General features: G+C 37.1%; 1 protein-coding gene across 2 annotated transcripts in view; it reads right to left on the bottom strand.

The window, feature by feature from the left end:
- The window catches only part of LOC126162659 (nucleolar MIF4G domain-containing protein 1), a 121,383-nt gene that overhangs the window by 16,096 nt on the left and 88,797 nt on the right, over window positions 1–16,490 (bottom strand). For both annotated transcript variants that reach the window (XM_049919299.1, XM_049919300.1), the window contains exon 8: window positions 15,499–15,692. In XM_049919299.1, coding sequence (XP_049775256.1) covers window positions 15,499–15,692 — 194 coding nt within the window. The remainder of the gene's footprint in view (window positions 1–15,498; window positions 15,693–16,490) is intronic.

Below are 16,490 nucleotides of genomic sequence, written 5' to 3' on the forward strand. Positions count from 1 at the left end.
CCCTCCCTGTCCCAAAAACAGTGACAAATTGACTTGAAAACTCTTTACCCTTCTCGCTGTACTGTTCTGTGAAAGTCAAAGTGGTTAATCATTTGCTTTTGTGTACCTCAGTCAGCATTTTCAGTATTCAGTGTATTATAACTTTTGATAATTTACATGTTTTGTAACAAATGCACAAAGCACACTTCTTGACACTTGAGGAAACTCTTAATGTGAAATCGTGAAGCATCTGTTCTCCCTTTTTCATCAACTTTCTTCTGCAAATCATCAGTAATGGCTGAAGGTCACCGACTTAGTTCCTCATCATGCACAATCGTAAGGCTATCTTTAAAAGCTCTCATCTATTTCTATACCATGCCATCACTCATACACTTCATTGATCCCACAATGAATTTCAGCTGCTTTCACACCTTTAGCCCTAAGAAAACGAATCACAGCACGTATTTCACAGTCAGTGGGATTCTCAATCAGGGGAAGCATTTAAAATACTCACAAACAAGCGCAAACATGCTATATGATGCTCAAATGGCATCTGTAGTTGTCAACATAGTGAGGTACACGGCGTGCAGAGCCAAATGCTGACCAAAGCACTGCAGCAGCAGAATTTCAAAATGATGCTTACTTTAAAAACATGCTTCATATTTTTATTTGGCACATATAGACACCATTTTATGAACTTCATTTTCAGTCATTCTCAATTTAAGAAAAGTTGTAAGAAGTAACAAAGAGAGTTTGAGATTTAGCAGTTTCTTTACAGAAAAGAAACAATACAGGATACAGAAATGTTTGCTCTATTCTGTGAGTTCTACTGTCTCAAGTTTTTTTAGGTTACACCACTCTGAATGTAACATGTAACTTCCACTAAATTTTCTGAGATTAAATATAACAACAAACACAGCATTAAGAAAACTAAAGATTGTGTTTCAGCAAATAAATAGAGAACTTCTTTCCTATTTATTTATTTTATTGTTTTCTCATTACCCTTTGCATCCAAGACATTTTCACAGATGTCTGCTACTGCAAACAAGTTCAGTCTTATGTAGATCTGTGTGGTAAGTAAGGAGACGAGGTGGAATTCTCACTGCACCAAAAGCACATTATTAGTATCTCACACTTTGTGAGATAATCAGGGCTTGACAACAAACAGTGGTATTTTTCTTTTTATCAGTATCTGCATTTATGTGAGATCAAAGTCTGCAGCTTTCAGTTTAATATAAAATATTACTGGAAACAAAATGGAAGTAAAATATCTGCATGTGAATTCTGTTCTGCCTTACATCAGAGTGCATCTGTAAGTTAAGTGGAGGATCTTGGTAGGCATAATACTGAATAAGGAAATAGGGATGCACGTAAGCCAGTACGAACAGCATAATGAAAGCATTTTTGTATCCAAGACAGATACAAAACCAACACTCACCACAGAAGTACAAGTTTATATGCCAGTTAGCTCTGCAGATGATGAAGCGATTGGAAGAATGTATGATGAGACAAAGGAAATTATTCATGCAGTTAAAGGATATGAATATTTAATGATGAGTGACTGGAATTTGGTAGCAGGAAAAGGAAGGAGAGGAAAAGTAGCAGGATAACATGAACTGGGGAGAAGGAAAGAAAGAGGAAGCTGCCTGGAAGAATTTTTGCAGATAGAATAATTTAATAACTGGTAACACTTTGTTTAAGAACCCTGAAATAAGTCTGTAAACATCGCAGACCTGAGGACAATGGAAGGTTTCAGACTGATTACACTATAACGGTAAGACAGAGATTTCAAGAGACATTTCCCATAGAGGTAGGCAATCTGCACTTGAAACATTGACTAGGAAAAAAGGAACAATAGCTCGTCTGATCTGAATGTCTCCTTGGTAATATTAATAAGTGGAATGAAGATTCTGCGGCAGGCTGCTGCAACAGCGCTCTATGTCACATGCTCAAGGAAAAATTTCCCAAGCTGCAAAAAATGCGGTATATACCGTGTGTGAGAAGGACTGGGATATCTTATCAATGTGTGCAGCTTCTTTCAGTCACAAAAAGAATAGACAATGAAGGAATATCATTTTTTCAAAAATTGCATTAATGTAGAAAACACTTTCCCACATTATACAGCATGTAGAAGAAGCTGAAATGAACAGTTTGATATAAGACACTTGTGGTTTATCAAGTTGGACACTACCTCAAATTTTGGCCTAAAAAAACTACCTAAGCTGCACGAATGTGTGATGTTTGAGATTTTCAATATTCTCTTGGTCTTCTTGGGCAAACTATTAGTCCTAGATTATGTGTGAGATTTTCAATATTCTCTTACTGTCTTCGGGCAAACTATTAGTCCTAGAGGAAAAATGAATAGGACCTTTTTTGTAGGAAATTTAATACTGGACATCTCATGCAATGCATATGTGCTGTAGATTGTGTGCCATAAACGGGGATAACTTTGTTAAGCAGGGCGACTTTGCCATTTTTTGAAAAAGAATATCTTTCCCATCCTACAAGTTCCTGGATCATCGAATAGATGCACAAATGCTTTCACTCCACAAGGCACCAATGAATGAATGAGAGATCTGGCAGGTATTTTATATTTATTCATTGTTTCCTGGTCTTTGTCAGTGCTTTGTCTTTCGGCTTGTGGAGCACATGTTTTCTGATAGTCTACAAAAGTGTCTCGCCCTGCCCACTCATTCTAACGAGAGTGAAAACTATTACTTTTGTTCAATGCACTATGTAATTACATTTCAGAACCCCTTTTAGAAATAAAATTTTGTAGTGTATTTAGTATAATAACATAACTTGGCAACGTTGCACCAGGAAGCTCAGTAAAAGTGGGACAACTTTGCCAATCTAGAATTTTGCCTTTTTCTTACTTATTTCAAGCTTTTCTTCTTTTTTAATCAAGTGTTTCTGGGTCTCCATACAGGTTGTTAAAACGCCAAGTGTAATGGTCTACGGATTGCACACAGGTGTACAGTACGTAACACGCGCTCACCAGCCGACCTATCTGGAATGCTAACAATATGCTTGGTCAGTACACGAGCATCAGGCCGCAGTGCCACACACGAAGTAAGTGACTGGCCGCCGTCCGCAGCACACCGCATTAACTAGTGTGGCCTCGGGCATGAATATGTCTATTTCCTTAGCTCACCTTGGAGCCTTTTGATAAGACGGTAATTAGCCGCTGTTAGCATGTCAGACACAGTGATGATGGGTGCGCGTAGCGTGCGTGTTTTATAATCAGCCTTTTGTTAATAAAACTGTTTAAACTTACTTCTCATGCTCGCGTATTGCCGTACCTCAAGGACCCACCGCTTACAAATCCTGACAAATATTTTGCCTAATCATAATCCGGGGCAACAACACAAACAACCCCCTTATACAAAACTCATTAGAACTAAACTGGCAGCACACACATATCAAAATTATGATGACACTAAACTAGAGCTAGCTCTGCAATGATTAATAAGTAAATGAGCAGTGGAAAAGCAGCAAAAGAGTTCAATATTCCTTGGAGAACAATTGAAAAAAGTAGAGTGTCTCTATTTAAAGACACCAGGGTGTCAGACTGCACTGAGAAGTGGAGAAGAAGAGGAGATCCTCGAAAATGTCTTCATGTGTGCAGATTGGGAAATGCCTCTCGATGCCCTCAATCTAAGACTCATCGTGAAAAATTTCTTGGATTCAACAGGGAAGCAGATTTTACAATTCCAAAATAACTTACCTGGTGATTACTGGTACGATTCTTTTGTGAGACAGCATAAAGAAAGACTTTCTTCATGTAAGTGCCAAAATATTTCCCTTGTTAGAGCTAGCTTTGGGACAGATCAGCTTAAAGCATACTTTAGTCAGTTGAAAGACTCATTAGAAGGAATTCCTCCATTCCACATACTAAACAATGACATTTCGTACGGGATGCAAGTATCCAGAAAGTTATAAATTCTACCAAAGCAAGTGTTTCTTTAATATTCAGTTTCAGCATTAGGAGAACTGCTTCCTCCTTTTGTAGTTTATCAATCAACGCAGTTATGGATTTTAGGAGGACCGAAAGGAACAAAATATGGCAATATAGCAACTGGATGGTTTGATGCTCTGCATTTTGAAAAGTGGTTTTTCCATGTTGCTGAGCCGTTGGCAAAAACCTATGTTTAATACGAAATAATCTCAGTAGCCATGTGAATGTGAGAGTTATCAAGGCATGAAGAACTCAAGCCATTTGCTTTGTGCCATGGACAAAAAACCTACCTGGGCCCAAATGTTTAATATGAGATAATCTTAGTAGCCATGCCAACATGAGAGTTATCAAGACATGCAGAAATCAAGACATTCACTTTGTGTTCTTACCCCCAGCATCCACTCATCCTTGTCAACCTCTGGACGTTTCAGTATCTGCTCCCTTTAAAAGGAAATGGAGAGCCATACTGACAGATTAAAAGATGATAAACTCATATAGTTCCAAGACTTGAACATCATATCAGGGTTCATGGAATGTGGTACTGTGCCACTAAATCCTGAAGAAGTTTATTCTAGAATCCCAGATGCAGAGAGAGCTGACAGTAATGACACACCTACAAGAATTAGTGATTCACTCATGAATTATCTTCAAGCCTGTTGCAGAAATAATAATCAGAGTCCTCTGAAGAGGAAAAGAAGAAGAATTGATGTGGCACCAGGAGAAGCTGTTGATGAATCACACTTGGTGAACCACCAATCTCTTCTGAGAATCTCTGTAACGAAACAAATTGAGGAAACTGGAGGAAGAACATTCAGAGGATTAGCCATGACAGGAGTGATGAATCTGAATGCTTTTTCTTTACATGACACATCTGACTCTGAACCTGAATAAGGTGCAGAATGTACAGAGGACCTAGGTATTCAGGAATTACTTGATCCTGTGGATCTTGTTTTAGCTGTGAAGAGGATCGTAATTCAGCCATTCGTGAATAAAGTGAAATTAATGCAATAATGGTGCAGGAAACTGAAGCTTGGAATGTTTGTTGTAGTAAAATTCCTGACAGAAAAGTATCAAGCATTTTGTTGGTAAACTTATTCAGTTCTGTGGAGATGGGGATTTCAAGGAGTCATATCTCTGTACAACAGACAGGGGGAAAACATTTTACTTCCCAGATGTACCAGAAGCAGCATCCCAGAATTTAAAAGATGTAGTGTACATTATTAATAATCTTTACTATCAAAACCGAGGCAAATTTTTCCTTTCTGATGAAAATCTTAAACTTTTCTTTTAACTTTGAAGATTTGAATTTTGTGTGTGCCTTCCTGTGTAACTTCCTTTGTATCTATCTTTGCATTAAAGTGCTTAATACCAATGGGTAAATTGTTTTCAATGCATTAAGCTTCTTTTTTGGTAATTTTTTTAATGACTTCCGCTGATTTTAACACAGTTGGCTAAGTTGCCCGATTTCCCAGATAACTTTACCAAATATGTTTTTCAGTTTTTTAATATATAAATACATAAGTAAGTTGTCATCTGTCCACTGATTACGAGACCAGAGATCAAGACTCATGTTTTAGGATGCTTTCAAAAACATATGCTGCATTATTAGGTAACAAACCATGCTGAAGGAAAAAAGTGGCAAAGTTGTACCAGTTTAGTGTAGTCTCTGTAGACCAGTTTGAAATAAGTTTCCTGACTTGACAGACCACAAGTGTCCCATATCAAACTGTTTGTCTCAACTTTCTCTACAATACTGTGGTAAACTGTAAACAGTTATCATTTACATCTTGAACTGAAGCGAAAATCTCGAAACTCAGAAGCACAAAAAATGTTCACATACTTTTGAATGAACTGTTACTTCTAAAAGTGAGAGGAAAATTTGTTAGTCATGGGGGACTGGAATTTGATAGCAGGAAAACGAAGAGAAGGAAAAGTAGCAGGTGAATATGGACTGGGGGTAAGGACTGAAAGAGGAAGCCAGCTGGTAGAATTCTGCACACAGCATAATTTAATCATCGCTAACACTTGGTTTAAGAATCATGAGAGAAGGTTGTATATGTGGAAGAGACCTGGAGACCCCGGAAGCTTTCAGATTGATTATATAATGGTAAGACATAGATTTAGCAGCCAGGTTTTAAATTGCAAGACATTTCCAGGGGCAGATGTGGACTCTGACCACAATTTACTGGTTACGAACTGTACATTAAAACTGAAGAAACTGCAAAAAGGTAGGAATTTAAGGGGATGGGACCTGGATAAACTGAAAGAACTAGAGCTTGTAGACAGTTTCAGACAGAGCATTGGGGAATGATTGACAAGAACAGAGAAAAGAAAACAGCAGAAGGAGAATGGGTAGCTTTGAGAGATGAAATAGTGAACGCAGCAGAGGATTAAGTAGGTAAAAAGATGAGGGCTAGCAGAAATCCTAGGATAACACAATAGATATTGATTTTAATTGAGGAAAGGAGAAAATATAAAAATGCAATACATGAATGCAATACATGAATGGAATATAAACGTCTAAAAAATGATATCAACAGGAAGTGCAAAATGGACAAGCGGGCTACAGGATAACTGTAATAATGTAGAAGCATATATCACAAGGGGTAAGATAGATGCCACCTACAGAAAAATTAATGAGACCTTTGGAGAAAAGAGAACCACCTCGCTCCGACGGAAAACCAACCCCAAGCAAAGAAGGGAAAGCCGATAGGTGGAAGGAATATATAGAGGGTCTACACAAGGGTTATGTATTTGAAGGTAATATTATAGAAATGGAAGAGGACATGCAAAAAACCCTCAGATTTCAAGAAGAATACAGTAATTCCAATTCCTAAGAAACTAGGTGCTTACAGGTCAGAAAATTAGCAAAATATCAGTTTAATAAGTCACAGCTGCAAAATAATAAAACGAATTCTTTACAGAAGAATGGAAAAACTGGTACATGCCGACCTCGGGGAAGATTGGTTTGGATTCCGTAGAAATGTAGGACCACACGAGGCAATACCTGCGACTTATCTTAGAAGCTAGGTTACATGTATAGCATTTGTAGACTTAGAGAATGCTTTTGACAATGTTGACTGGAATGTCTCCCATAGCATAATACTGCTCCCATCAGCCTGCATCCGTGGTACTGTAAAGCGACACCATCCTCTAACATTACTTTTATTCAGCAGAAGTAATCGATGCAGAAAATATTTTCGTATCTTGTATAGGTTAATATTATTTCAGCTGTGTAACTAAAAGAATTTCATATGATTTTGTACATGATGTGGTATATTTCAGGCTAAAATGTACAAAGAGAAATTATTCCATTTTCTTTGCCCCAATCGATATGTACTTGCTCTGTATGTACAGTTAAAATTACGTGTTTTTTTTTTTTTTTTTTTTTTTTCCCCTTGAGATACTTGAAATTACGAAATATCTGACACACTTCATTGCACAATCTGACACTAATTATTAAATTTATTTCTGGATTCATTTATAGAATATTGTTGTTGTTGTTGTTGTGGTCTTCAGTCCTGAGACTGGTTTGATGCAGCTCTCCATGCTACTCTATCCTGTGCTAGCTTCTTCATCTCCCAGTATCTACTGCAACCTACATCCTTCTGAATCTGCTTAGTGTATTCATCTCTTGGTCTCCCTCTACGATTTTTACCCTCCACACTGCCCTCCAATGCTAAATTTGTGATCCCTTGATGCCTCAAAACATGTCCTACCAACCGATCCCTTCTTCTAGTCAAGTTGTGCCACAAACTTCTCTTCTCCCCAATCCTATTCAATACCTCCTCATTAGTTACGTGATCTACCCACCTTATCTTCAGCATTCTTCTGTAGCACCACATTTCGAAAGCTTCTATTCTCTTCTTGTCCAAACTAGTTATCGTCCATGTTTCACTTCCATACATGGCTACACTCCATACAAATACTTTCAGAAACGACTTCCTGACACTTAAATCTATACTCGATGTTAACAAATTCCTCTTCTTGAGAAACGCTTTCCTTGCCATTGCCAGTCTACATTTTATATCCTCTCTACTTCGACCATCATCGGTTATTTTACTCCCTAAATAGCAAAACTCCTTTACTACTTTAAGTGTCTCATTTCCTAATCTAATTCCCTCAGCATCACCCGACTTAATTTGACTACATTCCATTATCCTCGTTTTGCTTTTGTTGATGTTCATCTTATATTCTCCTTTCAAGACACTGTCCATTCCGTTCAACTGCTGTTCCAAGTCCTTTGCTGTCTCTGACAGAATTACAATGTCATCGGCGAACCTCAAAGTTTTTACTTCTTCTCCATGAATTTTAATACCTACTCCGAATTTTTCTTTTGTTTCCTTTACTGCTTGCTCAATATACAGATTGAATAAGATCAGGGAGAGGCTACAACCCTGTCTTACTCCTTTCCCAACCACTGCTTCCCTTTCATGCCCCTCGACTCTTATAACTGCCGTCTGGTTTCTGTACAAACTGTAAATAGCCTTTCGCTCCCTGTATTTTACCCCTGCCACCTTCAGAATTTGAAAGAGAGTATTCCAGTTAACATTGTCAAAAGCTTTCTCTAAGTCTACAAATGCTAGAAACGTAGGTTTGCCTTTTCTTAATCTTTCTCCTAAGATAAGTCGTAAGGTCAGTATTGCCTCACGTGTTCCAACATTTCTACGGAATCCAAACTGATCTTCCCCGAGGTCGGCTTCTACCAGTTTTTCCATTCGTCTGTAAAGAATTCGCGTTAGTATTTTGCAGCTGTGACTTATTAAACTGATAGTTCGGTAATTTTCACATCTGTCAACACCTGCTTTCTTTGGGATTGGAATTATTATATTCTTCTTGAAGTCTGAGGGTATTTCGCCTGTCTCATACATCGTGCTCACCAGATGGTAGAGTTTTGTCATGACTGGCTCTCCCGAGGCCATCAGTAGTTCAAATGGAATGTTGTCTACTCCCGGGGCCTTGTTTCGACTCAGGTCTTTCAGTGCTCTGTCAAACTCTTCACGCAGTATCTTATCTCCCATTTCATCTTCATCTACATCCTCTTCCATTTCCATAATATTGTCCTCAAGTACATCGCCCTTGTATAAACCCTCTATATATTCCTTCCACCTTTCTGCCTTCCCTTCTTTGCTTAGAACTGGGTTGCCATCTGAGCTCTTGATATTCATACAAGTGGTTCTCTTCTCTCCAAAGGTCTCTTTAATTTTCCTGTAGGCAGTATCTATCTTACCCCTAGTGAGACAAGCCTCTACATCCTTACATTTGTCCTCTAGCCATCCCTGCTTAGCCATTTTGCACTTCCTGTCGATGTCATTTGTGAGACGTCTGTATTCCTTTTTGCCTGCTTCATTTACTGCATTTTTGTATTTTCTCCTTTCATCAATTAAATTCAATATTTTTTCTGTTACCCAAGGATTTCTATTAGCCCTCGTCTTTTTACCTACTTGATCCTCTGCTGCCTTCACTACTTCATCCCTCAGAGCTACCCATTCTTCTTCTACTGTATTTCTTTCCCCCATTCCTGTCAACTGTTCCCTTATGCTCTCCCTGAAACTCTCTACAACCTCTGGTTCTTTCAGTTTATCCAGGTCCCATCTCCTTGAATTCCCACCTTTTTGCAGTTTCTTCAGTTTCAATCTGCAGTTCATAACCAATAGATTGTGGTCAGAATCCACATCTGCCCCAGGAAATGTCTTACAATTTAAAACCTGGTTCCTAAATCTCTGTCTTACCATTATATAATCTATCTGATACCTACTAGTATCTCCAGGATTCTTCCAGGTATACAACCTCCTTTTATGATTCTTGAACCAAGTGTTGGCTATGATTAAGTTATGCTCTGTGCAAAATTCTACAAGGCGGCTTCCTCTTTCATTCCTTCCCCCTAATCCATATTCACCTACTATGTTTCCTTCTCTCCCTTTTCCTACTGACGAATTCCAGTCACCCATGACTATTAAATTTTCCTCTCCTTTCACTACCTGAATAATTTCTTTTATCTCGTCATACATTTCATCTATTTCTTCATCATCTGCAGAGGTAGTTGGCATATAAACTTGTACTACTGTAGTAGGCATGGGCTTTGTGTCTATCTTGGCTACAATAATGCGTTCACTATGCTGTTTGTAGTAGAGACATTATAGAATAATGTCACAATAATGACACAAATTGGGGGATACTCTTTTGTCAAGAAAGTCTGTAAACTCTTTGGAATACTGTTAGTACCCAGAATGAAGCAGTAGTGGGCATGCCTCTAATGTGATTGGACGTGGTTTTATGTTTGGCAATAACAAAGTAATTTTTGAAAATAAAGTGGAAATTGTAAAGATTGTGTGATATAGAAAAATGTGATATAATATAAATTACAGAAACAGAAATTACAGAGCAGGCTTACTTAAACATTATCATGTCATTCAGAACCTATAATGTCAAAAATTTCAGCCTCACGAATCAACCCCTAGACAAGAAAAACTAGAGCCAACCACGAGAAAAGAAGATAAGTAAAAAAGTTTATTTGTAAATCTGACTCCTCTCAAAGCTTATAAAAAAAATTAATTAGGAAATGAGTGACAATCAATAGATGTTACGAGGGAGGGTAAGATTACAGTACACAGCACATTTCAAGCAGCCGTTCACCTCGTTGGCAGCATTTGTGGAGACCACCGTTCAACTGGTGTAGCAAGAAGTATGATCCATCTGGAGAGCTGACATGTTTCCATAGGTTGATGATCGAATCTCAATGGCCCTGTACCAACCGCAATCATAACTGATGATGTCGTTGGGTCAACACGTGAATACGTAGGGGTGGACTGCTGCAGGGCTCCTCGTTCAGTAATGTACAATGAATGGTGTGTTCTGAAACATTTGTTCTTGCACCAGCATTGCCACAGATCACTATCTACCCAACTTTACAAAGCAAACAAGCTTCCTAACCACACATTTTGTGAAGAGTCATGGACGTTTAACCAGTTAGCACCTAGTGGTCGTTTCACTGTCATTCGACACCTTTCCATAGGTGTTCATGACAGTAGCAAGTGAACATTCAACCAGCTTCACTGTTTTCGAAATTCTCTCTGCGTAATAATAATTTGCTCTTTGTCAAAGTCACTTATCTCAAAGGATTTTCCCATTTGCAGCCCATATATTCACTAGAGTGATCCCCTGTCTGTGTCTGCCCCATTTTAATACTTCTGTTACCACATCATGAGCCCAGGACCATGCGGTACCCAACGTCTTGGTGCGCAATGGTCATAAGGTTTTGGCTCATCAGTGTATATTGTCATACTGATTGTAAATGATGACTGTAGATATTTAAATTAATTATAATTATGTTATAACTGTTGTACTGTATTTTGTCAGCAATAAAAGTATGAAAACATAACAAGAATCAGAGTTAATTTTAAAATTTTCCCATAACAAGCCTGACTCATCTTATTTTGGGCATAATTCATTATCAACTACAGATTAAATCTGAAGAAATTGCGGAAAGGTAGGATGTTAAGGTGAAAGGACCTGGATAAATTGAAGAAACCAGAGGAAGTTGAGAGTATGTTCCCCTTATATAGACCCTCTATATTTTCCTATTTTCCTTCCATCACCCGGCCTTCCCTTTTTCGCTTAGCATTGACTTGCCACCTGAACTCTTGACCTTCATACGTTGCCTCTCTTTTCTCAAAAAGTTCTCTTTAATCACCCTACAGGGAGCATTAGGTATCATTGGACAGAAGCAGGACAAAAGAACAAAACAGAAAATGAATGAAGAGACTTGAGAGATGAAGTAGTGAATGCATCAGTGGATGACATAGGTAAAAAGACAATGTCTAGTAAGAATTCTTACATAATTCAGGGGATGCTGTATTAACTGAGAAAAGGAGAAAATATAAAAATGCAGCAAATGAAGCAGGCAATTGGGAATACAAAGGTCTAAAAACGAGACTGACAAAGTGGAAAATAGCTAAGCAGGAGCGGCTAAAGGACATGCAGGGGTGTAGAAGCATGAATAACTACGGAAAAGACAGATGCCACTTGTAGGGTGATTGAAGAGAACTTTTTGAGAAAAGAGAAGCAACGTATGAAGGTCAAGATTTCAGGTGGCAAGTCAATGCTAAGCAAAAAAGGGAAGGCCGGGAGATGGAAGGAAAATAGGAAAATATAGAGGGTCTATATAAGGGGAACATACTTGAGAACATTTTTATAGAAAGAGATATGAAGTCGGTAAAGACGAGATATGGGGTGCAGGGGAGGGGGCGGGGGGGGGGGGGGGGGGGGTCACGGGGGCGGGGGTGATACAGTACTGCGAGAACAATTTGACACGGCACTGAAAGTCTTAAGTGGAATCAAGGCCTGTGAAGAATATGACGTTCTCTCAGAATTATTAATATCCTTGGGAGAGAGAACCATGATAAAATTATTCCACATGGTGTGAAAGATATATGAGAAAGGTAAAAAAACTCCACACTTCTGGAAGAATGTAATAATTGCAATTCCAAAAATGCAGATGCTAACAAGTGTGAATACTATTGAACCATCAGTTTAACAAATCGTGGTTGTGAAATGCTGACATGAATTATTTATATAAGAATGGAAAAACTGATAGAGGTTGACCTTGGGGGTCCTACAACTTATTTTACAAGATAGGTTGAAAAAAGGCAAATGTATGTTTATAATATTTGTAGATTTAGAGAAAGCTATTGGCAATGTGGGCTGGACTACACTCTTTGAAATTTTAAAGGCGGCAGGAATAAAATCAGGGATTGAAAGGTTATTTATGACTTGTATAGAAAGCACACTTTAATCATAAGAGTTGAAGGATATAATGGGGAAGCCATAATTGAGAACGGTGTGAGGACACGTTGTAGCATACCCATGATGTTATTCTAGCTATATATTAAGCAAACTGTGAAAGAAACAAAGGAGAAATTTCATAAGGGATTTAAAGTTCAGTGAGAAGATATAAAAACTTTGCAGATTACTGATGACATTGTCATTCAATTGGAGATGACTACGGGCTTGGAAGATTAGTTGAACAGAGTGGATACTGTCTTGAAAAAGAAGTTATTAAATGAATATCAATTAAAGTGAAACAAGGATTGCCATGCACCTATAAATAACAATAACAGAAGAAATCTACAGAAAGTAAATCAGTATTGAGAGATTTTTTAGAACATGAAATCTTCAACATACCAAAAAACAATGTTAAAACACTCCTCGGCGACTTCAATGCACATGCTGGGAAGGAAAAGGAGAAAATGTACGCAAATATTCAGCACACTTAAGAACAAACAGAAATGGTGAAAGACTGATCAACATGTGTAAAATATTCCATTTAAAATTGATGTCCACACAATTTCACAATTTACCAAAACTTGGATATCTCCAAATCCAAACCTAGGAGAATTTCAGATGGATCACATAGCTATAACTAAACAGAATAACATGGAAATTATGAATGTTAAAATAATCAGAAATGGGGCATTTAATTCAGATGATTGTCTCTTTAAGATTATAGTATGATTTCTCCCATCTAAAACAACAACAACAACAACAACAACAAAATACAATCAAGAAAGTAATCAGATACATCTCCACTAAAGCTAACATTACAATCAAGAATACAGAAAAAAAATTGAGAAGAGACTGAGACAACAAAACAAGGTGATGAGTATGAACTCCAGGTACAAATTACTAAAAAAGCATTACAGGAAACTTTAGGACTGGCCAAGAATTAAAAGAAGACATGGTGGAACCAAAAGTGTGAAGAAGCACGAGAACAAAGAGGTAAAAAAGGAAGACATTCAAAAAAAGAAAAAAAGAAAAGAATTCAGACAACAAAAAAAGGAACTTAAAAAAACTGAAAAATCAAAAGAACTTTTGAAAAAACTGAACTTATGGAAATACAAGACAATTTTACCAAGAATAATACTAGACTTATAGCCAAACTTTTAAACACATGGTTAAAGGGTATCAGGCACAAGTATTTGTTCCAAAGATGAAAATGGCAAAATTGGATTAAATAACAAAGAAAAATGTGAAATACTAGCAAAATATTTTGACAGGCTCTTAAACTGACCACTTCCAACAGTTAAATTTAAATTTCCAGCAATACCACAAAATCTGTTGGAACATTTCCCACCAACAGAGCAAGAAATTCTTAAAGCCATTATCTCATTCAAAAACAACACAACACGTGGTGAAGACTCCATTACAGCAAAATTATTAAAATGGTCAGAACAAAAGACTATAAAAGATCTACAACTGCTTTTTCAGAACATCTAGAAAACTGAAAATATTCCAAAAGAGTGGAAAATAGCATTAATCCACCTGGCACATAAAAAGGGAGAAAACTGAAATGTCAACAATTACTGAGGAGTATCACTTCTGCCAGTGGCATACAAAATAATATCAAAAATTCCTGTGGACAGAGTTGTAGGAACTTTAGACACACAATTGGGAGAATATCAGGGAGGTTTTTGTGAGGAAAGATTCTGCACACAACAGATTTTTAGTTTAAAATCAATAATTCGCCACAGAATGTTAACCAGCATCACAGTCGCACTATGTTCACATACGCTGCAGCAATGCACTCAAACAGAAATATTTAAAATGCCACATATACAAGCTTTTGAAATGTGATGCTACAGAAGAATGCTGAAGATTAAATGCGTACACTGAATAACAGATGAAGAGGTACTGAATGAAATTGGGGAGGAAAAGAAGTTATGAAACAACTTGATTAAAAGGAGGGTTCAGATGACTGTAGATATCCTGAGATATCGAGGAATTGTCAATTTAATGCTGAAAAATAGGCAGCAGGAATCCAAGGGTAAACAAAGCAAAGGTAAAAGAGCTGACAATAAATTTACTGGGTAATGACTGCCCATTCTCCAGTAAAGAAAACTAACATACATGTTGTGAAAAGACTTTTTTCTTTTTTTCTTCTTCTTCCTTCAAAATAAATGTACATGAACTATCATAAACAATTTTCAAAATTAAATACATGCTAGAGTTGAAATAATGGAATAAGCACTTGTAAACATGTAGCAAATGTGGCAAACAAAACTATGCAAGGTATGTTCGTCAAATTAATATAGTGGTTGTTCTTAATTCTGCACTATGACTTATTCAGTATTACAAAACTAATTACATAACAGAAACAGAGCAGAGAAAGATATAACATGGGTTATACTGACAGGAATGTCTGCAGCTAAATCGTTAGCTAGACAACAAAATAGTGAAAACAGACAATAGTTTTTTTACAACTCTGCAAGTTATAATCTCTTCCTGCCCCTCTAAATTTCATTATTACCACATATCCACTAGACTACAGACTATCTCAAAATTCACTAAGTCTTTAAGAATTCCGTTGATTTCCTTGACTTTACCAATAAATTTGATTTCCCTGAGAATTCCCGATTTTCCAGATGAGTCAGCAACCTGGGTTGTAATTTTACACCCTCTATTAGCAGAAAAAATTTATATTATTCACTACATGAATGTTTGAAAAATTCAGGCTGAAGATCCTGTACCAGTGCCAAGCTACATACTTCTTTGTGGATACTCACTTCAGCTGTCATCACAATGCAGAAAATATCTCTTCTTACATCGGTATTCATCCGTTGCTTTCTGGCTAGCTCTAGCAACTGGCTGCTGTAGGCTGTATCCTTTTTATTGATAGTAGAGGTTTTACCACCTTCTTGTAAAGGCAGTGCTCCTGTCCATGCTGAGCCAACTACCCACCAGCGACCTTGTTGGTCAGCTGCAATAAAGAATTTGCATTTTAAGGAAAGCCAATAAAACCACAATAGTCTCCCAAAACATAGCAATGATATATACATTTCCCGATGTGTTGATTTTGTATCCAATTCGTAATGAGAATTTCATTCATATATCAGATATAGTCCTAAGTAGGTAGCAAATATTACTATAAATGTGAAAGTAATTTACAGCACATAATTTATAGATAACTGACTTTTACATACATTGTAATCCACACTCAGACTATATTAAAATAGGAATTATTGTTACCATTGTGAGCTGACTTTTGATTTCACATACTTTTCATGTTTTGTCTTCAGCTCTCAGATTTTGAGAAAACATTTTCAAGTTACACAAGTCATCTTATTGAAACAGGCAGGACAAATTAACACACTAGTATGTTCTGTATTAAATGCTGGCATAATTTTCATTTAAAATTTTGCTAGATAATTACAAAAGATAATGTCCGTAAACTGCATGTATCAGTCAGGGTTAATGCATCATCTAAATCACAAGCTAAAATTACCGAATTATCACTTTAATAAGTCATCATTTCATAATACTAACACGAATTCTCTACAGAAGAATGGAAAAACTGTGAGAATCTGACCTCAGGGAGGATTAGTTTGGGTACTAGAAACATGTAGGAACAAATAAGGCAATATTGACTTTTTTTGGTAGATAGATTATGAAAAGGTGAACCTACATATATGGCATTTGTAAATTTAGAGAAAGTTTTGGACAATGTTGACTGCAACACTCTCTCTGAAATTCTGAAGGTAGCAGGGATAAAATACAG

Source organism: Schistocerca cancellata, chromosome 2, assembly GCF_023864275.1.
Source record: "Schistocerca cancellata isolate TAMUIC-IGC-003103 chromosome 2, iqSchCanc2.1, whole genome shotgun sequence".
Lineage (NCBI taxonomy): Eukaryota > Metazoa > Arthropoda > Insecta > Orthoptera > Acrididae > Schistocerca > Schistocerca cancellata.